Below are 23,033 nucleotides of genomic sequence, written 5' to 3' on the forward strand. Positions count from 1 at the left end.
ACCTAGGATTGATCTAAAAATTTAGTGGCAAGGGTTAATCAGAAATTTCTGTTCTGCGCTACAACATCTAAAGCTGGAGGGCAGACTGTTCGTTATGGTGTCCATCGTTGTACCAGCCAGAAAAACACAAACAAGTTCAGATGACGAAGCATCTTAATTTCCTCGCTCCAACCCCTCTGGGGGTTGTACTGCATGCTTAAACAAAAAGTGCTAAAAAAGAAACCCAAAAAAGGCATTCTAGCCAAATCTTCAGAGACCCACAGCTGGGGCTGGCTTGTAAAAAGTGAAGTACAGGAGCTGGAGAAGACTTGCCTTGTAAGAGCATGGAAAAGCAGAGATTTAAATACTTCAATCAGTAGCAGGTGGCCATAAAATAAAACAAAAAGTCAAAACAACAAGAAAAAAACAAACCCCAACCACTCCAGAATGACCCTCCCCAACCCCATAATGTGTTTAAGTGGGCTGAAATGTAAACCGGGGTGGGGATCTGGGCTCAGATGTTGATCCGCAACAACAAGACTCCACAAGATTACAAATCTGTCTTAAAATGCTTCAGAAAAAAAATCTCCTCTCCCTCCCCCACAAAAGACACTTCCCTCCCCCGAACCAACCCCCAAATTTTGCAATGGCATTATATGCAAGAATAACTTGCACCTATTAAAAAGTTAACAAAATTTCCACATTGTACAAATCTGTTCAGTACAGGAAGAGGCTGGGCAGGAAAGTGGGCAGGAGAGAAGCTAAGGAGAAACCTATGTACAAGGACCCTTTTCTCTTTCTTTCTTTCTTTTTCAATGCAGTAGTAGGACTTTGGCACTATAAACGATCCCATGATGATGCTCCACGAGAGTATTTCTCGCTGTGCCTCTGCAAGCGCAGTTTGAGACTTGAAGTCGCAACACGCTATCTCACCCCAGGCAGGAAAATAGTTTTCTTCTATTTTCAGACAGCATTTCCCCTTCAATGTCACGACAGTGCAGCTGAGGAGTACCCCTGCAAAAATTATAAAAGCAGAATATTATTTTTGAAGGCACTATGAACAACTATTTGAGCTGTCAACTAACACAGCATCCAGTTTGCATCCCTGCACATGCAGTAGCACTGTATTTTGTATTAACCATACCCTGAAGCCTATCCCTAGCACAGCCTGATGCTGCGGTAGGGTGCCAGATTTTTGCTGTATGTAACACCCAGCTAATAATCCCGTATAGATTTCTAACAGGGACATACAGCCCAGCCTTGACTCTGCTGATCCCTCACTGCTGTACACCTCAGGCAGATCCTCATGCTGGCTCAAAGATGATGTGCACATGTTGGGGGCAGCTACTTTGCGACCACAGGCCAGATAGTGCTAAAGGCAAGACGACTTCAGGTCCTTCTTCCCCAGTAAATCCTCTCATTAAATAATTTTTTTGCAAGATTTTAGAAAATAATTATACAAACTGCAAGACAATGGAAAAAACTGCACGTGCCTGTGCTCTGCAGAGCAGCTCCCTGGCTCTGCTACAAGTCCTGCACCTACATAAAGGCTGCGCCATGCACCAGTGATTAAAAAATAACCCCCCAAAAATCAACCTTCAAATACTCACCCACCTATACATATCCCCAGTTCCCAGCAGAGAGCAAGGGCTCTATGACAGGGATTATGTTCGGCGTGTTTTTCCCCATTGAGGCATAAAGGTGCAAGAAGTGCAAGCACCCACTCAGGCTGGAGCTGCACGCAGCAGCACGAGGTGGCTTCCCTGCACCATCCTCCTCACGCGTCCTGCAGCAGTGAGGTTTTCCGAAACCTGAGTTAACCTGTTTTTTCACACCTTTCATGAATATTGCTACCGGGTCTGTCATTTCCCACAAAAGCAGCGAGCTCTGTCTGGCATCTGCAATGCAGAAAGCAATACGGTTGAGCCCAGTAGAAGGACACAGGCTTGCACCAACACCAAAGGCAAAAGTCCTCCCCATCCTTGCCACCTTTCCTCAAACAGGCCCCAGCTCCTCCTAACTCATTGGAAAGTTTTAATTGCTGCACTGGGTTTTGCTCCCCCCTCTGAAGTCCTTCATTGCATTACTGCTTGGGTCTCTGACAAACCTCAGTGGTTTCAGAGAAAACAGCAAGTCCTCTTTACTTCAGCCTCACTCCCTGAAATGCTTTAGGGTGAATTTTGCAAAAACCACTGGTCAATCCCACGCTGACTTCAGGATGGTGCCTTGGAGCCCAACACCAGTAACAGGCACTATAGCTAGCTTTATGGATGAAACCCTAAACCACAACAAAAAAAAAAGAACTTGGACAGAAACAGAGGGAAACCCCAGTAGTGTTCACTTTTACCAGTTTCAGACACCGTGGAATGCACTGGGCTACCAGCAACTGAGTGATCTCAGCTCCCACAGCGATGCAAAAGGGGTTGGAGATACCAAGGGGACCCTAGACCACCTCTTATGCCCAGTACAATGCATGCAGCGGAAGCAAGGGGTGACTTCCTTCAGACTTTTTGTTTTTCCTCTGGTGTGCAACTCCCAGACAGGGTTTTCCTTTGGCACATCTCCACAGAGCAGTGGTCACAGCCATCAAGAACCAGGGCACGCATCTTCTGGGGTGTCCACCTACCTCACTCCCCCTGTGAGCCATGGACTTGGTGCCTACATTTTGCAGGGTCTGGGCTTAAAATGGAGGTCATGAGGTAACTCTAAAAAAGAAAGTTTACAGTGGAGACTGTGGTGGTGGAAAAAAGTAAGCTTCTGAGAAAAAACCAAAAGCTCTGGGCTGAGGAAATACTGATCTTGGGAAAACCCCATAGAGAGACAACGCTGTGAAGAGAGCCAGCGGTAGCTGCCAACGACTTTGGCATGCTCTGGTCCCGCTCTCATGTCTGAGCTGCAATTTGCTGATTTAATTTAGAACCAGTTTCTGTTTGTCAGGCTTGTGGGGACAACAGACCTAATTTTGACCCGTGCCGTTCGAAGGTAGGAATAGCTCTACTAATGGAAAGTGAGCTCAAGCACTTTCTTGATACAGCAGTTGAGCCTCGTTACAAGAGGGTAAGAGTCTTCATTACGCAGCATCTAGAGCATTTTCAGTGATGGCTTTAGTGCACCCTACAGCAGCCACTCAACATCTTGAAGGTCACAGCATCCTACGGGGACCGATCTCCCAGCCTCACCATTTAGGAAACCCGACCCGCTCTGTGAAATAAATCAAATTTGGCCAAAAGCTTCAGATATGGACTTAGTAACAGAGCCTTTTCCTAGTCCAGGGATAATATTTCAGAGCCTGGTGTGAATCCTGCTCTTGCCAAGGCTGGGTGCTTGTGAAACTCCCACTAGCTGCAGCAGCAGAATCTGCTGAACACATTATCAGTTTTGAAAAACTCAATTTTCTAAAGCATAAGGTCTGTCTAGGCTGTAACATAAATACTCCCTAATAGCTTCAGAAACTCCTAAAACTACACACCAGAGCAGAGAGTGACTGAGATGGTCTGGAAGAGCTCAGGTTTTACAGAAGTCGCACACAAATTCAGCCAACAACAGGAGTATGGAGATCGATCACTGAACAATGTTCACTTTAAACTACGTACAACAAGCTGAGAAAACAGCAACGCCATGAATATCAAAGGACCATGTTTCTGCCTGATGTAGGGTTCAACAGTGAAAGTTTCACATAATGACTGTGGCTGTTTGAGAGTCAAGAGAAGTCCCTTGTCAGCTCTTCAGTCCACCTCTTACCTGTAGCTAGGTCAGTCACACAACCCCTCTAAGGTACTGAGGGGTATAACATTAGGAAAAATCAGACTTTTATATGACAACAGGCAGAAACAATCTCTCCATCAGGTCTTACAGTCTTTGCTTTTGAGTCATACCCTGGATGTCACCTAAGAAAATGCCTTGTTAATTTAACACCAAAGTTTTAACTAAAAGTTATGTAAGACAGGCTTCACAAAGAGAAAAGTGAAAGCTTATCCTGAAGGAAAAAGGAGCCAGTAGCTGGGATTTTTCCACCGGTCCCATCAGTGTGGGGTATAAAGCTTCCAGCTGTTGTGTCACAACGTCTGTGACAATGCCTCCATGCGGGTACCAGAGAGCAGGCGCTTGCGTTTCTAGGCTGAGACTTGCAGGGAGAATAAAGGAAAATGAAAGAGAAAAAGACTTTGGGCTTTTGTCAAGTCCCCAGGCCAGCATGCTGAGAAATGGGCAAAGAACAGAGGACAAAATGGTCCTCTGATCTTACTGCATCGTCTTCACAGCGGAAGCCCTGCTCCAGTGCATCTCTTCTCAGTAGGTGTATTTTACAACCAGCCACTGGAAAGCTCCTCATCAAAAGGACAACCCAGCAAAAGTTTAGCTGAGATCAAAGTTCTTATTAAAATTCCTCTCTGTTAACACTTGAGCACCTTCACAGCCCTGGAGCTTTATGGTCTGTGCCACAGCACAAAGGCAGGAGGTTCATCCCAAAGTACCCTATGCTGCTCGCAAGCACAAAAATGCAGGCACCAAACTTATGCTGCTGGAAGAGGATTGTTGCAGAGCTTAGTTTCATGGCACAAGAGGTTTGTAAGAAATAGTGGTTTCAGGCACCCCCCCTCTCCTGCCCTCCTCCCCATTCCTTCCTAGCCCCTGGCCTGCTCCCTCTCCTCAGTATGAATGTTTATAGCTGGAAGGGGGAAATGGTCTGGAATAACAACCCTGGGGAAAAAAAAAAAATCCCACAATGCATTTATTCATTGCACATTTGATTTTTAAAAGGCAAATCAGATCCTGTCTCTCCTTTCTTATGTGGCTGTACAACAGTGGCACCCCAGCGTGCCTCCAGCTGATGTTCCCATGTCCTGCCTCCTTTAATCTCTGCCTTTGCCACACAGGTAACACAGCCTGTTCCTCACATCCCTAATCACCAACTTCTGCAAGCATAACACAGGACACTGCCTTGCATTGCAGTCTGAAGCTTTAAGATACTTTGTGATACAGATGCTGTGATAACATTTCTCAAAATTAGCCGACATGATTCATAGTCCAAAATAAAACCACTGCAGGGCTTCCCTTTTCAATGCAGAGAAAACATCCAGGAGACTTTTGGACAAGCACTGTGCAAGGAGGAACTGGAGGACTCTAGGCTACCCAGAAGGGCTTGCTAAGAAAAAATGCACCTCTGCAACAGATATTAGTTCAATTCAAGTACTGCGAGTTGCAATAGTAGAAGTCTTCAGTGCAAGTATGGAGGGACTTCTATCAGTCCTGGCTTTTGTATTTCCTTTTTTTTCTTTGACTTTTTAGATGTATTTTTTTTAAAGAAATGATCAAGTATCTTATACTTACTAGGCACCAGAAAACTACTAACTCTTTCTAAAATAGATGTTCTCTCACTGTGGTTGTTAATGCAGGGTGCTGAGCTTTCTGTGGAGTAAGTTCTAGCTTAAGGAGACTCCAGTCTGGGAGAGACAGCCTCTGTTATACTGAACACAAAATGTCACAGGCTCCAGTGAACTCAATTGAACATGCAAGTCAAGAAATGCTGACAGTGCTTGCTCCAGATTTATACCTGTGCAACTGTGATCTGTGAGGCTTCAGGTCTCCAAATAACACATCCTTTCAGATTGTGAAAGATCGTATAAAACCCCCTTAAAGAAAGGCCCTGCAGCTTGCTTTTAAATTCAAGATCCTGTGAAGATCCGCTAAAACACCCACACAGCTTAGTCTGGGGCATTTCCTAAGCCTCTAGAGTGAGCAAGCAGAACAAAGCAAGGTTGGAGACAGTTCTCACCTGCAAGAGGAAGACAGCACATTTGCATGAGCCACTTCAGTCCCCACAACTTTTTTTTTTTCTTTTTAACTTGCTGTTGCATAAAGAAGCATCTCTGTCCTGGGCCCTTCCCCCAGTGACCTTTTATTCTGAGCAGGGCAGGATGCTGCAAAGGAAGGACCCAAGGTGCAAAACCAGGCACAGCCTCTATTCACAGGAGATCAATGATCTGTTAGCAAGGGGGATATTAGCAACTAGTGTTACTTACTATTTCTTTGCATGGCTCAGCTGCTATGTTTTACATCAGGCGCTGCAGAGGTTACATAGGTCATTTAAAGGCAGAAAGTTCAAGGTTTAATCACTTATGACCAAAAAAAAGAATAAAGATAAAATATCTCCCTTATCCAGGACTTGACTCACAAGGAGACAAGAAACAAGGCAAACAGCACTAACCCCTCCCCTACCATGCAGTTGCTTTAATTTACAAGCAGGATGGGTCTCTCTTTTGTTCAGGCATCCAGCAGGCACAATGATCCGGCAGGCACGGGCTCCAGGGATTTATACTGAAGAGGGGCTACAGGATGCTGGAAGCACACCAGACAGAGGCAGGCTCAGAGAAACAGGGCACCATCAGCATTACCTGTCTATACGTGGGAATTGTCTCCAGATATACTTTCAGAGTCAAAGTCCGCCAGCTCTGCCTGGCCTTCGGGTGCTGTTTGGCTCCAGCTGTCCGTACAGTCCGATGCAGCGTCATCCTCACCCACTGTCACCTCCACCCAGTTGACCTCTGCCGGCTCCTCGTTCTCCTCGCTGCCGTGGCTGTTGCACTCCAACCTGTCTGTACCCTCCGCCTGATTCCCCAACAAAGAGTCTTTAAGTGGTTCGCAGTCTCTTTTTGCTCTCACCACTAGTTTCCCGGCATTCTCTTCATTCAGTTTTTTATGCTCCTGGTAATGCTGCCGAGACACCTCGTTACCATTCTTTGGACTCTCGATGTGTTTTGATCCCTTTTTCTGGCTTTGCTCGTTATGACCATCAACAACATACTGCTGCTGGTACTGGTCAATCCATTTAAGTGACCCTGATCTTAGTGAAGACCGGTTTTCCTTGAACCAGCGAACTATTTCAGTTCTTGTGAGCCCAGTCTGAGATGCTAACTGGTCATACTCTTGGGGTGATGGCCACTGGGTCCTTGCAAATGTGCTTTTCAGTAGATGAATCTGCTCTTGGGTTTTCTTAAACGTGGTGGAGGACCCAGATAAAGCACCAGGGAGCTGAGAGCTACTCAGCAGTTCTGCCTGACTTATTGCACCATTGGGAGTTCCTTGTTCTTTAATTTTTCTGTATGATCCCATTGAGTCCAAGACAGCTTTCTCCATGTTGTCCCTTATCTTTCTCCGCTCAGAGAACCACGAATCTATCTCCCTCCTACTCAGTTTAGTCTCCACTCGAAGCCTGTCCAATTCTCCTTGGGTAGGAAAAGAGCATCTTAGGAAACTCTCCTCAAGGGCCCTAAGCTGCTCTTGGGTTTTCTCTTTGAATCTCTGGAGAGTAAAATCTGTGTATGGGTGAAACGAACGTCCATGTCGACCAGATGAAGGTGCTATTTGATCTTTCCCTAAAGCATCACCAGGGATGTGCACAATGCCCCTTTGACTTCTGTACCTGTGGTCACTGAACCACTTCTTGATCTCACTCCTGGAGAGACCTGTCGCCTCTATCAGCCGGTAGACTTCTGCATCATCGGGAAACTGGCTTGCCATGAAACTGGCCTTCAGCTCTGCTATCTGCTCTTTTGTTTTTTTTCGCTCACTGGCTGGTGTCAGTGGTACAGCATTCAACTTGGCAGGAATCTCAGGCACCTGAACTACGTGAGGACGCTTGGCCTCTGGGGCACTTGATAAGGTCTGTATCGTCCTCTTTTGCCCCTGGTTTGGGGCAACAGCAAGCGTAATTGGTGAACAGGAAACAGTTGAACCATTTGACACGGGAGTCAAAACCAGACCAGTCTGGCCCAGTATCTGACAAGGCAAAGCTGTCTGGATGATAGGCTGGGGCATTTTTGCAGTTGTCAAAGGAGCTGGCAGGACGGTAATGGTTTGGGGTACTGCCTGGATAGTACCATTGAACATCTTCTTTCTTGCCTCCTCCACTTCTTCAGGAGACCAACTTATACCATGCTTCAAACGTTGAGTAGCAAACCAGATTCGGATTTGTTCTTCTGGATGTTTTGATGCTGCTGTCAACCACGACAACTCTGCTTGTGTTGGGTAAGGAAATTTATTAAAGGAGTTGATCATGGTTGCATTAGTATCCAGTGCAGAGTTGTATTTGGTACTGTTCAGAGGTACCGGGACCTTGGGGACAAGGTTAATATTTGGTGGCAGCTGTACAGAGGGCATAACATGGGCTAACACATCATGGAGAAGGTCTCCATTTATACAAGCAATAGCTTCAGTGGCTTCAGTTATGATGCGGGGGAGAGCACCATCCACGTGGTTTTCTGTAACTCCCTCTTCTGGCTTTTTGGGACCCTTCTTGGTTTCCCCTTTAGGCTTTCCCACTTTCATCATTGGTGTTTTACTTGTGCTAATTCCCCCATGAAGGGAATCATCACACTCTGCATTTTCTAGCCCACCACTTGTGACAGTGGCATCATGAGCAGTGGTCTCAATGGACTGCTCTAAAACAGTCTGATTATTGCGTTTAATTAATTTCAGTTTAAAGTTAGTCTCTCCTGGGTGGTATTTTGTGTTGTGGTCAGATAAGGAATCGTATTTTTTGGTAGTGAAGTTGCACTCAGCACAGACATAGAGGGGGTTGAGAATGACATTTGGATGCTGAGTGTCAACATGCTCTGTAAATTCATTTAAGTTTTGTGTTGAGTAAGGGCAGTACTTACACTCATAACCACCCTGGGGTTTCTTAGACTGATTTTCAGCTGGGGGCTTTGCCTCAACCACTTCGCAGTCTTTGACTGAGCTTTCTGAAGGCCAGTTTTTTTTAGAGTCCTGCTGTGGTACACCAGTCCCCTTCTCTTTAGGAGCCTCTACACCCTCGGCACCTTCCTGCTCCATGATTTCAGAACTTCGCACCATACAAGGAGTTGTTGACTTTCTTTTGCTAGCCATGGCAGCTGCTGGCAGTGGGCTGTCGTCCCAAATGATGACTTTTTTTGACAGGGTGAGCAATCAACTCAATAGATCTTGCAAACAACTCCAACCTTCCTTGATTATTTTACTCTGTTTTGTTTAATGAAGAACTTCCACCCCAGCTGTGACCATCAGCTCCGCCAGTAGACCTGTCAGCTGCATGACACCTGTGAAACAAAGCACACATCGTTAGGCACTGATCTATAAAACACAGATTTAGCAGAAAGCCACAGCTCAAGATGTGTGCATTCACAAGGCCATTTTGGACAATGGAAAGTACTCTTCCTCCTCTCCATCATCAACTTAAGAGTCAAAAATCTCCCCACAAAGAATAAAAGCAGTGGGTAATTCGCAGTGAAGTGTGCCACAGGAAAAAAATGGCTTTGAAACAAGATGAACAGACAGGGGATTTTAATCTCCACTAGACTCAATGTATTTAGCTGGAAAAGAAAGAAGATACTGCTATAAATACTGCATCTTTTTATAGAAGCTGCAGTTTCTATTAATTATTATTTTGAAGCTTGCAGATTTGAAATTGACTGCGATTTATATTAAACTTAATTACTTCCCACTGTCACTTACCTTGTAAATATGTCTACTAAATGATTGTGGTTACTAACGATGGGTGATTTCTAAATAAAGCTATAGGGCTTGCCTTGGTTGTAAAAGCAAAGGCAGAAAGAAGAGTTAATGCAAATCAACACTTTCAAAGGTCTGTGTCTTGACGAGTGGTGGGTTCAAAGAAACTGCAGCAGATCTTTGGAGGCTTATCAAGTCTCTTCCAGAACAAAACGTTCCTTAAAACACCACTTTTCACTCAATATTGACAGAGGTAGCTAGCAAAGGTCACAGAAGCCCTTAGATACCTTTTAAACAGGGTCCCTTCCTGTGACCCTTCTGATATTTTCATCAAGCCCTGATTTGTGCACATCACTCCCTACAGAATTAAAAAAATTCCATTTTTAAGCATAATTCATATGTCCAAGCATTTTTGGAAGTTCCCAAATGCAAGAATTCTGTAAAACATATTTTTAAAAGGATGTGAGGTCAACATCAGTCAGAACAACCACAAAGAAAAACTACACCAGCTGTTTTAGGATCTACCCACACTCATCAGGAGCGGGTAGAGGGAAGGAGGGGAATTTATTTGTCAAAACAGTTTCATTAATTGGAAAAAAAAAAATTAAAAAAATTCACTCTCCTACTTGACAAGATGCTTTTTCTAATCAATACTTGACTCCAATTTACTACTTTTTCTGGTCAGATGGGCTCTGGATTCATAATACTTCCAGTCCTGATGGAAAACTCATCTTTTACAACCAAGGATTCCTTGGGATGGGGGAGGCACTGGGGTTTACAGACTGGAGGAGGATGGAAAGTGGAGATTTGCAGAGCGGGTAAGACCTGCATTGATTTTTGTAGAAGTGTATTAAATGGAGAATCTGAACTAGAGATCTAATGAAAGACGTGCAGGATGGACTAGATGATCTTTAAAGGTCTCTTCCAGCCCAAACCATTCTATGATTCTATGATCTCATGTCTAACCAAATGCAGCTTTTCTCATTGTGAAGCCTGTAAATGGTAAGCTGCATCCAGTACCAAGCAGACATGAAGATCAAACGAGATAAAATCCCACTGCCGTTACATCTGGACGCATCCAACACCAGGAGACAGTTTATTACCACCTCAGTGCTGTCCCTGAACCTGCTCCTCCTGCTTCTGCATTGGCACGAGAGCCAGAAATAATCACTGTAAAAGCAACCGCTAACTTCTCAGTTCTGTTTGCAGCTGATGAATACTTTGCAGGTCTCTAGAGCATATTTCTGCTACTCTGCCTGTCACAGATCATACCACTCCTGTATATAAGGAAATTCAAAATTATATACTGTCAGAGGAAGCAGCTCCAGCTGGGGATAAAGAGCAGGGATGGCAGGTTCCAGGTCCATGTACTCAAAACCCAGCGTGAAGCAATTCTCCATACATGAGGCACTTCATAAGTGAATTCTCCACGAACCACCTTTGCAGATAAGGCCCTTGCAAAATGCAAGCTGTGAAATGCTAAATGCGCACCACAGAGAAGAAGCTGTATGGAGATGCTATTAGTTATACCGCAGATGCCCCAACACAACCATGCGGTGCTCTGCGTTCACAGCCACCACCACCTCCACACCTCCCAGCTCCAACAGAGGCCAGGGATGCTCCTGCACACTTGCTTTGATTCGGTGAAGCACTGGAACGTCAGCTTGAATTTCAAGGGTGCATTTAAGCTCCAGGTGCTTCCCTGAGAAATGGAGCATCTTTGCTCAGCTCTGTGAAACAGGGAAGGGGCTGCCTGCAGGCTTATGGCTTTGCCTCAGTCAGGATGACACAGTGCCATTTCCCTCTAACCTAGGATCACCAACATTGTCATCATTATTCCCCAAAGCATTAGCACATCTGAGCCAACGTCTCCTCTTTTGTTTCCTTTTTTCCTTCACCCTTTTAGTAATAAACAAGCAGATGAGCAGTGGAAGAAATGATGCCTGGTTTTCTACAGATTTGTGCTGACTGACCTTTATACTGGATTACACTGAATATTCTCTATTATTTCCACATATTCCTTCAAAATTCCCTTCTACTTCCCTTCACAATCATCCTCCTGCACAATATTTTGGCTGTGATCTGTGGCTTGCTGCATCCTACTGCAGACAGGATCAGAAGCTAGAGACAAATGTGTAACTGCCCAAACGCCCACCTTCCTGGCCACCCATTTTTGATGACGCTTGCAGAAAATTAATTATCTTTGAAGCCTCTTCCCTTGTACCCAATTTGGCTGAAGTAGGCCAAAAGGTGAGAGAAGGGGGCAGAATGGGCTCTGTAAGCCTGGCTGCTGCTGGAAACAGGGTGAGGGTGATCAGGCCACCTCATTCTGCCTTGCAGATCCCACCATGCTTGTGACATTGCCTTTCATAGACAAGGGAAGGGATGTGCAAGGCAGTGCCCTGGGACAGGGTGGTGGAGATGAGGATGGAGCCAGGCTCCCAGAATGCTCCTTTACAGCTCACTCTCCCTCCCAGGCCACACAGCTGCACCTAATGGTCTGCTCCTTTTCTGATGTATGACCTTCTGCAAAATTCATGTGGCAACATCAGCAAAAGGAAGAAAATTCAAAAGACATCAAAGACAGAGCAAGGCTTATTTATATTTCACTGAATATCTGCCCCCACAAAGGAAGAAAGAGCTAAGAACAAAAAGATAAAGGAATGGGATGGAAGAGAAAGAGTGGGGAACAAGAAACATCTAGGTTACAACTTGAATCAATCAAAGGTTTCTTAAAAGTCAGACTAAATGTTTTGAATTCCCCAGTCTCTGGAAGCTCAGTGAGCTCTCTGCTGCATTGAGTTGCTGCGCTGAGCTCCCACCTCTCACGAGGACCAGCCCCAAGCAAGGATGCTCTGATACGGAGGAAGGGCCAAGGTCCCTCCAAAACATATATAAATGCTTAGACAGATGAAAAATTCTGTCTACTACAGTTTTCCTAGAAAGTTGTACAGATTGTTGCTTCTCTTCCATCTTCTATTCCACAGAGTGGTTTTCTGCAGGTCTAATTGCTGGTTTGCTAACTCTACACTTCCAATAGTTTTTCTGTCACACGAGAATCACTATCCACCACAGAAATCAAGCCCAAGTCAAATGCTTCTTTTTGGAGGTCAGTAACAAAACCAAATGAGTTTCAGTCCAAGATATGCAGCTTGGGGGGCTCACAACCAGCCAGAGACCATCTTTGTTCCTTCAACCTGCATCCTGAAAGAGAGGGAGGAAATGAGACCCAACACCAGCATGACCAAGGAGAGTTTATTGGGACCTCCAAGCCACAGCCCCTCCAGGACCTCGGTAAGGGTGTCATTTGGGATAAATCAATACACAGTTGCCAAGGAGGACAGACCCCCCCATGGCATACCTCTGGGAGCTGCATCATGTACATTTGCAGGGGCTACCACGTCTCATCCAAAGATGTCAGAGAGAGCACCAGGAGCATCTCACAGCTTTCAAACACAAGCCTCTCGCTGGAACATCAAAGCCCCAGCGGACAGCTTTAAGTAGGCAGTGTTACTCCTGACAAAGCTGCTAAATGATGCCGCTTCAGCTCCTCTGATTCAGGAGCAAGGCAGCTCTTCCGAGCTGGTGCTCCGCTGGAGCTCAGCGGGCAGGGGAAAACACAAACTTGACCCCACAAACCTCTGGATTTCACCTGCAGCTGGCTGTTCCTCCAGCTAGTGATGACTACCAAAATTTTTTTTTTTTGGGGGGGGGGAGGGAAGGATAGAAAAGAAGAGAAGATACCCTCAGCAACAGCCAAGGCTTAGCAACCAGTGCATCCTGATGGGAACCTGAGCTACACTTCATCACCTGAGCCACATCCATGGCACACACATCCCTCCGATGGGCAAAACTGACACCTGATGCTTGATGAACAGGTCTGCACCACGGACAGGTCAACCTCTATCCCTAAAGCTGGCCTAGCTCACTCTTTATGTTTACGGACAGGACCCTGAACAACTGACCTCCTTTTTGGGCTGCTGCCACTGTGGGGTGCCCACAGGCGTGGGGTGCAGGGGTACTGCTGCTGGCTGCCCCGTGAGCAGGCAGTCCCCCCAGACATGGGGAGGGAAGGCAGCCCCCACCCCTCCAGCTCACCTGCCACATCTCCTGCTTGTCTTGCCATACCGCGAGGGGTCGCAAAAAAAAAAAGTGATCTAATTTTTTGATTTTTTTTTTTTTTTTAAATGACCACATGCACGAAGCAGCAAAAGGCAACCAGGTGAAAAACAAAAGCGCTTTGCTCCGAGCAGACAGCTGCCGTCATGAACGAGGTCCGCACCAAACCACAGAGAGCCCATGTGCAGGAACAAGAGCTTTCAATTTGCTTTGCTTCAGCAAAGCCATCCAGGATGGAAGCATACAGGTCAGAAGCAACGTGTTCTTTTAAACCTATATCCCCCAAAAGTGCAGCACAGCAGTTATGAGTGAGGGCCTAGTCTGGTTTTAATTTCTGAAATTTGTTTAAATTTGTTTAATTAACAAAATAACCCAGTCACAGTCCTCTGATCTTTCAAACCCCTGTTAAAATAGCTCCGGAACATCTGACGTGAGAACGAAGTGGGACCTAATTTGGTGACTGTGTACATGGCTGAGGAAACACCAGATTTCCTACGTGGTCACCTGGTCTCAGACTGGGGAAACTGCAGAGAACCGCACAGGGAAAATAAACCATGCTTTTAGGCCTGGCTGGCACTGGAAAATGTTTGCCTGTGTAGCAATGGCACCTTCCAGCAGCAAAAGATAACTGTAAGTTATCTTTTAAGTTCAAGCAAAGGGATGGAAAAATAAACCAAAAAGCTTTCTCTTGCCAAACACTGAAATCTTTTCACTATCTCCCATCCTTCCTTTGTGCCCATAGCTAGTTTTACACCCCCCACTCCTAAAAAAAGCAAGTATTTGGGGTAGAGACTGAACTCCTTTTCTGTAGTTCCCACATGGGCTCCTCTGAGGCGGTGGCAGAGTGGGAATTTTCCATGGCAGCTGGGACACTGCCTGGTCACAGAAAGCATCGGCCAAAACCCTACGAGCTGTGGCTGGGGAAGTGGTAGAGCAAGGGAAAGACAGGGTGAGATGCTGTCTGTCTTCTCTCATACCCCAAAACATGAGTGAGTTGGAGTTAACTCTCCCCATAGCAGCCCTCGTAGCGCTGTGTTCTGCACTGGTAGCTAGAAAGGTGTTGATAACACACCAGTGTTTTGGCTACTGCTGAGCAGTGCTGGCACAGCATCAAGGCTGTCTCTCCAACATTTTTGCCCCCCTCAACGGCAGGCTGGGGCTGGGCAAGATCTTGGGAGGGGACATAACCAGGACAGCTGACCTAAACTAACCAAGCAGATATTCCATACGATATGACATCAGCTCAGCTATAAAAGCTGAGTAAAGGGAGATGGAAGGGGGGGCATTTTCGTCTTCTGGAGCAACCACTGCCCGTACTGAAGCCCTGCTTCCCAGGAAGTGGCCAGACATCGCCTGCTGATGGGAGGTAGAAAATAACATCATTTGTTTTCCTTTGCTTTCGCACGCGTGACCTTTGCTTTCATTTTATTAAATTGTCCTTATCTTAACCCACAAGCCTTTTGTCATATTTTCTCTCCCCTGTCCAGCTGAGGAGGGAGCTGGATAGAGCGGCTTTGGTGGGCATCTAGTGCCCAGCCAGGGTCAACCTACCACAGTGAGTCTGAAAAAGGCTGTCCAAAGACAACCAAATTTGAAGGGGTGTCAAATTAAAAAGCAGGGAAAACCTTCACTTTAGCAGAAAGGAAAAAGCGCACCAGACATAACACCACTTTGTGCTGCATCTTGCTTCCAGCCAAGGGCTGGAAGAAGGTAATACAACAGAGGCTGAAACACGTTGAACCCCCACCCAGTGCAAATGGATCTTTACTTTTCACAGATATACCTTGCTTTTTTAAAAAAACCCAAACAAAACAGAAAGAAAAACACTTCAGTGGCACTTGTGCGATTTGCCAATAAAATCTTTCTTATTTTTCATCCCACTGCACCATTTGCTCTGCCCTTTGCTAGCAGAGAGTTCCCAGCACCTAGCCTCATCTGAAAAAGAACAGCGGGAAAACCATCACCATGAGGATATCTGCAAATAAGTACAGAAATATAGGGCGTTTCAATTGCAAGGGCCAGCTGTTGTTTAAAGAGGGTGCAAGCATTTTACTGCTTTTCTGCTTAGGAGTTCAGTCTCCATGAACAGCATCCTCTCTGCTACACAGGACAAGCAACAGCAAATTACACTCTTGTAATTTACTCCTCCCCACTCCCCCATAAAACCACCACCAACCCTCCCCCACCTCTGAACGTGATGATTAGTATCACAAAGGTATAAACTCCAACTTACAGCTTTCCCATGCCACTTCCCCAGCATGGGGACACAGCAGGAGTAACAGAGGAGGTGCATGGCACAGCACCAACCAGAGCTCACTAGCACAAGCTTGTCGGACACAAGTCTTTCAGTTCCTGGGATTTTTTGTGATACTATCCCACTTTATCACACAGTGAGTGGATCTCAACAAACCTTAACATGGATACCACATTCTGCCCTCGGATGCCAGCAAGGCCCTGCTGCCCACCACCTTGCCAACACTGCACGTTGCTTTTAAAGCAGAGACACCACCTGCACCACGTTTTTCCTGAGCTGAAGAATTTGCCACCCCTTCCAGAACATGTCACCAACCACACCATGATGGACCTCAGTGGGCCTGTTCAGTTCTGGCTAACTTCAACGATAGTCCTCTCCCTCTCATAACCTTCCAAGCTCACGGGTCCCTGGCTCCCCCAGGACTCAAAAGCACATGTCCCTGTGAGCATCTCCGCTTTTAACACTTGACCCCAACCTGCGTGGCTGCCCAGAAGTCATGCCATAGAGTTTAGAGCAGAGCAGAAATTAATTGATATTACTTGACAGCATCATAACTCCCCCACGACCATCTACTCTTCACCCATGAAGGCTGCAGCAATGCAAACAGATGCGGCACAGAGCAGAGCTACCATACTGCTCCATATCAGAGACGCTGAACTCACATTCATTAACATTGTGGCAATATTCTCCTACAAGTCCAAGGATGAGAGGTGAGATACACGTTTCATGGTGCAAAAAAGGAACATGCCTAGGGTGATGTTTTTGCTTCCTTACAACTGTTTTTAGCATGCAGCTGCTACAGCAGTATCAAAAAGCACATCAGCTAGCACAGCAAAAAAATGCTGTTACTCTCCACTGTGATAAAACACTTAAAAACATTGCTTAATTACATGCAGGAGAATAAGCAGAAGCAAACCAGGGCAAATAATTCCTGCATGATGGATCGGGACTGTAACGATTTACAAAAGAAAACCACAGAAAGAAAGGCAGGTTTTGTGAACTAGAGCAGAGCTTTTAAAACAGCATTTAAGTCAGAGCAGCCTAGAGCTCCAACACTTCTGCAGTTCTTTGTAAGCTGAATAAAACACGATTAATGGGGAAGTATACAGATCATTACAGCAGTAATTTTTGCAGACATGTGAAAAAATAAATTTGAAAGTGTGACACATTTTCAATTCGCATATGTCGGTGTAGACATTTCTAATTGGAAAAAAAACCCCCACATAGATGTTTGTAGCAGGGTGCTGTGGCCATGAATTTTTGTCTACAGAGAAGCAGCAATTGATAATTCTTCTCTCTTTTAAGGACCAGAGGCTCACACCTTTCAAAGGTGCTCGGCAAACCAAACTGCCTCCAGGACTCTTGATTCCCCCCCAAGCAGTATGTGTCTGTGAAACTGGATGTCAACGTAACTGTGAAACGGGGGCGGAAGCAAACGTAGCGCACATCCTGCCTCTGCCTTGCACCCCTACAGCACAGTCAGACTCTGGAAAAATACACAGATAAAACAAAAATGAGGGGTTTTGGTGGAGATGGGCTGAGGGTAGGATGAAACGAGGTTTCAAAAGGCACCAACGGTAGTAGAAAACCCTGGAGAACTTCATGCCTAAGCCAATCCACATGAAAGCTGCCTCTTTACGTTAACAGCTCAGCTGTGATGTGACCACTGCATGGAGATAAAGAAACTTATTCTGGAAAACACAGATATTCTGGAAAAAAACCCCTCTGTAGACTTTACCAGAATAGGTTATCAGGCAGTACCATGCAATAGGCATATTTCAGAGTACACTGCTCACACGCTATTCTTTTGAACTAAAATGTTCTCATTCAGGCTGCTGCAAAGCCAAAGACAAGGGAAAAATGGTGCGTTTTCTGTGCTGCACGTTGTACGAACGCAAGTGGCCAACCCCTTCCCAGAAAAGGGGAAGCTGAACATCGTGTGCTGTGAATTTTCTATTATAAGTACTCATCTGCAGTCGCTGGCTTGTATATATATTTTTTTTCCTTTTTTAAATGCAGGCTTAAGTTTAGTTGCTAAAATCTGGATTAGGCCCGACTTTAGCTTTTTTGCTCTTCGGAAAAATGATAGAATAATCTACTCAGGATGAAAAACAGCACCTTACAGACTGGTTCATGCCCTGAAACAATATTTCTATTGTAGCAATGGTCACTTGTCCCACCCAAGACAGTGGCCTTAATCTCAGGCTAGGCAGCAGATGGTCCCTTTCCAGGAGGGCACACACTGGAGCGGATGGGGCAAGCAACGGGCAGGAGGGAAAGAACCAGTGCCGAGGTGGGCACAAAATCCAGGTTTTTCTTCACTTCCCAACCACTGCTTTCTCCTCCGGAAAAAAGGGTTGGCAACCCACAGCTTGCACACGAAATGGGGTGTGTGGGCAACTGCGATTGGCATGCAAGGGCTGCGTTTCTGAAGTTGGTGCAGTTTGGGAAAAGCTTTTTTCCTTGTAGTGTGGGCTTCTGCCATAGGCATCTGCTTCAGGGTCCTGCTGAACACGTGGCTTTGCTGGTGCTCTCCATTGGAGCTGCAGATCCTCAGGGCCAGAAAGGGACCCAAAATCCCAGACCTATGACTGTGCACACTCAAAACCCAAAAGGTGCTAGTCGGTGCACCCCTGGGGCCTCGCTCTCTCCTTTGGGAAGGAAAAATACAAACTGACGCCTTCCAAGCAAGAAGATGTATGAACCACCCATGCAAGATACAGCCAGATATGTCAGCAGATGTTCTCAAGAGCCACAGGGGAGCTGAATCTCTGTCCAATGCCCTCCATCGGTGGCTTCCACGGGCAGCAAGCTCCTAAGATTAGTCATGTACCCTGTCAAAATTAACTCCTTTAACCAGTGGTGTGTTCACTCCTAGGGTGGGTACTTGCATGTTCATAAGAGAGAAATAAAGATCAACAGATTTCTTAAGAGAGAAATAGAGACACTATAAAAATATTCATTCTAATTAGTTTAATTACTTGTCTGTGCAACTCACTGAATCCTCATCATTGGACTGGATTAAAGTCCCTGGATTTAAGTAATTCTTTATGTTGAGTTTTTATCCAGCACCATGTGGTGGGAGGACAAGAGACTCACAGACAGAAAACAAAAATTATCTGTAGACACTGTCTTCAGCTACATGGGTAAAACCTGGATGTATCCATCTGATTTTATGCAGGAAAAAGATAGTTTATTCTGTTTGAATGTTCGGCTTCATTTCTTTTCAGGTAGGCTTTTAAAGAGTGAATTTTTTTCTGGGAAAGGAAAGGCTGTTAAAAGAAGCATTCTTTATTCAAACAACTTCTAGTAAACATTTCCCATTTGTCAAGATCAAACATCTTAACATCAACGTCTGGTCCCCTTTCTCCTTTGTGCCATCCACCATTCCGTGACACTGCCACCTAGACAGGGTACAGCTGTATACACTTCCTATATTACTATTTTTTTATATATTATTACACAGTCTTTCCAGATTTATTGTTATTATAGGGACACTATCAGTTAAATGTCTCCAAAGCAGAAAGAAGACGGGCTACGACAGAATCAAGACATTTGATTTCTTTACTCCATGTGCTTAAAAAACTTAAGCAACAATACAGAAGTTTTCCTGCTTTAGTATTTCTCACACCGCTTGTTTCCCTTGGCAATTTTTTCTGCTCTGGGAACCACAGCACCCTGCCTTTAGTCAGCTGAGTGTCAATTTTTTCCAAGTAAAGTTATCAAGGTTCTCACAAACGCTTTTGCAGGTGAACTGCAAAGGGGAAAACAAAATAAAAATCACATGCACATTCTGGGCATCCCTCTTGCATAGAAATAAGCTCTAAATTTCTAAAAAAAAAACAAAACAAAAAAACCTTTCACTTCTCAAGAAATAGCCCCTAAAGCCCCACAACTCTTGGCTCAGGCAGCACATGGCACACATCACAGCAAGAAACAGAAAGAAAAGCGCCCAGAGGACCTGATGGAGGGGAAGGAGCAAGTGCTGAGGCCGGGAGATGATTTGGTGACCACTTCTTAGAAGGGTTTAGATTTGAGGGAAAGAGAAAGGATAAGAAAACTGTATCACCAGGTTGTCACATCTGAACAAGACAGACTTACGGGATGCCTGGCCAACCCTATTTGTCCAATATGGGGAGCAGCCTTTGCATCAGCCTCATCCAACACAATAGCAGCGCTGAAGGAGTCTATGGAACTCTCAAAAGAGAGGAAGGAGCTCAATAATCAACACAAAACATTAGTAACCTGCATGTGTCTATAGCTGCACACCTCCCCCTTTGACTCATTCATGATGTGTTAGAAAAATGCAGATGGTTTGTGATTTATAAAGCTGATGAGTCACTGTACCTCTTTCCTTTCACCCCCCAAGGGCTTCTGTGTGTATCTTCACGTTCCCCAATGAGGAGTACAGATGAGAGGATAAAACACTACCAAGCAGACTAGTGTAACATCTCCCTCCCACAGGATAGTTTTAACTGTGCCCCCCAAACACTGCTATTCTTCTCTCCCACCCTCATTTCCCTCTCCACTTGTCTATGCTCCAGTGAACTCAACAGCTATTGCTTCAAGTCATCCAGATTGACACTGCTTATGCAGTCTGAACCTTTGCACCACCAGGAAAAGCTTCAGTACATAAAATTTTCCCCTTTTAAAATGTTAGGTCTGGCTTATAATTGTAACAACTGAAAATATTCACTTCCTGAATGGAAAGTCTTGAGCTACAGTGCCAGACACTATTGAAGGAAGCCCAAAAGCTTGGTTTGGGGTATGAAGCAGCATCTTGGAGCCCACCACACTGAATACCTGCACAGTGATGCAACCGAAACAATTCACCTCAACATTTCCAGAAGCAGGAATTTCAACACACCTCCTTCGAAACCAAACCACCCCTGGAAACTGCCAGATGGATTTTCACAGGACCTGAACACCTGGTGTCCTCCAAACTCAGCCAGAGGATACCAAACAAATCTGATGTCCAAGGCACTTCAGGACAGCTCCAATTTTAAGCACATGAAGAGTCAGACGTTGGCCTAACTCACACAGTTCAATACCCTGACGAACTGAGGAGGCAGACCTCAGGCATCCCACGTTACAATGCCACGTTTCTGTCCGGGGGTGCAAACAGACCCCCATGCACGTACTGCTGCCAGCTTGGGGGAACATACTGCAGACACCCATGCTGCCTGCACCCATCGCCAGGTTGGGTCTCCCACTTGCTAACCAAATTCAGATGAATGACCTTAAACTGCTGGCAGATGATACACAAGTGTTTCCCAACCTGGATCTCTATTTAGGAGACTTCCTGTGATACAGACAAACCCCTGTAGTGCTGGCAAAACACATCTCCTTCCTCAAACCTGACACAATTTCTTCCAACCATAGCTGGTGCCCACTCTCCCAACCAAGACAGAGACGAAAAGCAGGTGTATAGGGTCAGCAGGCCACATATCTGCTGTCCCAGCACGCAGGAAAGGTGGCTGCTGCTGGTTAAGAGGAATGAGGTGCTCGGTAGAGTACTTGCCTATGCAGTACGCCGCATCAGTCTGACCTCCTCAGCTCTCTCTGGCCCTAGTGACGAGCAGATTTGGTTCTGCTGAGGGGCTTTGCAAGTATCTTGGTGTAAATAACATTCACTCTCATCTTGTTGCATTTTACATTAAATTTTGTTGTGCTCTACTTGCTTAAAGGAAAGACTGTTTCAAAAGTGGCCTTGTATCAGACCACAAAAAATGCAGTTCCACATTTGGAGGCTTTTCTTCTCTAAAAGCAATGACTTCCACCAGCTATGTAAAATAGGTATCTTTTCTGGGTCCTTTCCCCTCATGTAGGAGTCTGCCTTAGATAGTTAATGACCTGTGGTGATCAGAGGATCCCACTGGCCTAGTGTTCGGAGGCTTTACAGCTGTTAAGACACCTACCCTCACAGCAGGCCTGTGAATTAAGGCACCGCTATTACCCCCATTGCTCAGATGGGCTATTAAGGCATGAACAGAGTGTGGCTCAACCTTCGTTAAACGGCCAAGTCAATTTACAGCTTGCTGCCACCAAAAGGGATGGGGTAGCAACAGTGCAAAAATCACGCCTTACCCAAGGTCTTCAGCAGGGCTGGAAACCGCATTCAGGTTTTCTGTGCTACAGGCTACTACTCCATCCTCTGTAAATTCAGGTTATCCTCCAGCTCGTGAGTTGAAAATATTTAACAGCCCCTGCAAAAGGAGCTGGTACTCTTAAGACTAGGTCCCAGCAAACAAGAACCAAAGTCACAAAACCACAACAACTCTCAGAAGCAGGCTCATGGGAAGAAGAAAAAGTCTGAAGATCAAAGGTCTGAAATATCTGCCCTCCTTCAGAAATCACTCATCAGGTCAGGTGCATGTAAATGGCAGAGAAGCCTGTCTGCTTCTGACGATGCCAAACCTCCCTCTGTCCTTATACAAGCTAAAAGTTACCTCCCTCTGCAGCAAAACACATTGCTAGCAAAGCCACACCAATTCCTCCTGGTCTTCCTTTGCTACAGTTCAAGAACTCTTTCCTTTTCCATTTTTTGCCTAAATTCTGGAAAAATCTAGTATTTTAGGGAGGGTTCCCATGTGATGAAGACCTTTTCACGACAACCCCATCTCATCCAAAGTCTATGGGCACCATCAGTATACTTGTTCTCTTCTCTCTCTCTGGCTCTGGAGGTCCTGAAAGAGTTGACCCACACCTCTTTCAGTCAAGGGCATATTTTTTCCTGATGTTGGTAATACAAACTGAGCACGCATCACATTATCCCATCATCAGTTCCTCAGTCAGCTCTGAGGTCAAATACTGAAAAAGTGACCCTCTAAAAGATGCTTAGCTACTCTGTCTTCCATCATCCTAATCACATGCTGTGCTTGTTGAAGTTGTACTTCATCTCCTGTAATTCCCACTTAGATCACCTCTGCACATCATTTTCCCCTTACTGGCTTAAAATTTTCTCTCAGCACTTTGTTTTCAAAGTGCATTTAATTACCTCTCCTTCTCTTATTGAGGACCGAGACCTCATACCCATGCAAAACATTGCTTTAGTATAAGGCTATAAACTGCGCGACAGAGGACCTACCACATGTTCAGCAGAAGAGGCAGAGACAATAAATAGCAAGTCCAGCAAGATCCTTTGAAACATCTGCATGCTTTCCCTCCACCGCAGGTCACAAAACACTTCCCCCAG

General features: G+C 45.4%; 1 protein-coding gene across 1 annotated transcript; it reads right to left on the reverse strand.

Moving 5' to 3' along the window:
- Window positions 1-548: 548 nt before the first annotated feature.
- ZHX2 (zinc fingers and homeoboxes 2) lies at window positions 549-9,047 on the reverse strand. The gene is made up of 2 exons (XM_010576960.1): window positions 6,372-9,047; window positions 549-993 (listed from the first exon to the last, which is right to left on the reverse strand). Exon 1 carries the CDS (start codon window positions 8,863-8,865, stop codon window positions 6,376-6,378), a length of 2,490 nt encoding a protein of 829 aa, XP_010575262.1. The 5' UTR covers window positions 8,866-9,047; the 3' UTR covers window positions 549-993; window positions 6,372-6,375.
- Window positions 9,048-23,033: the final 13,986 nt, after the last annotated feature.

Source organism: Haliaeetus leucocephalus, unplaced genomic scaffold, assembly GCF_000737465.1.
Source record: "Haliaeetus leucocephalus isolate CR32 unplaced genomic scaffold, Haliaeetus_leucocephalus-4.0 Scaffold555, whole genome shotgun sequence".
Taxonomy (NCBI): Eukaryota; Metazoa; Chordata; class Aves; order Accipitriformes; family Accipitridae; genus Haliaeetus; species Haliaeetus leucocephalus.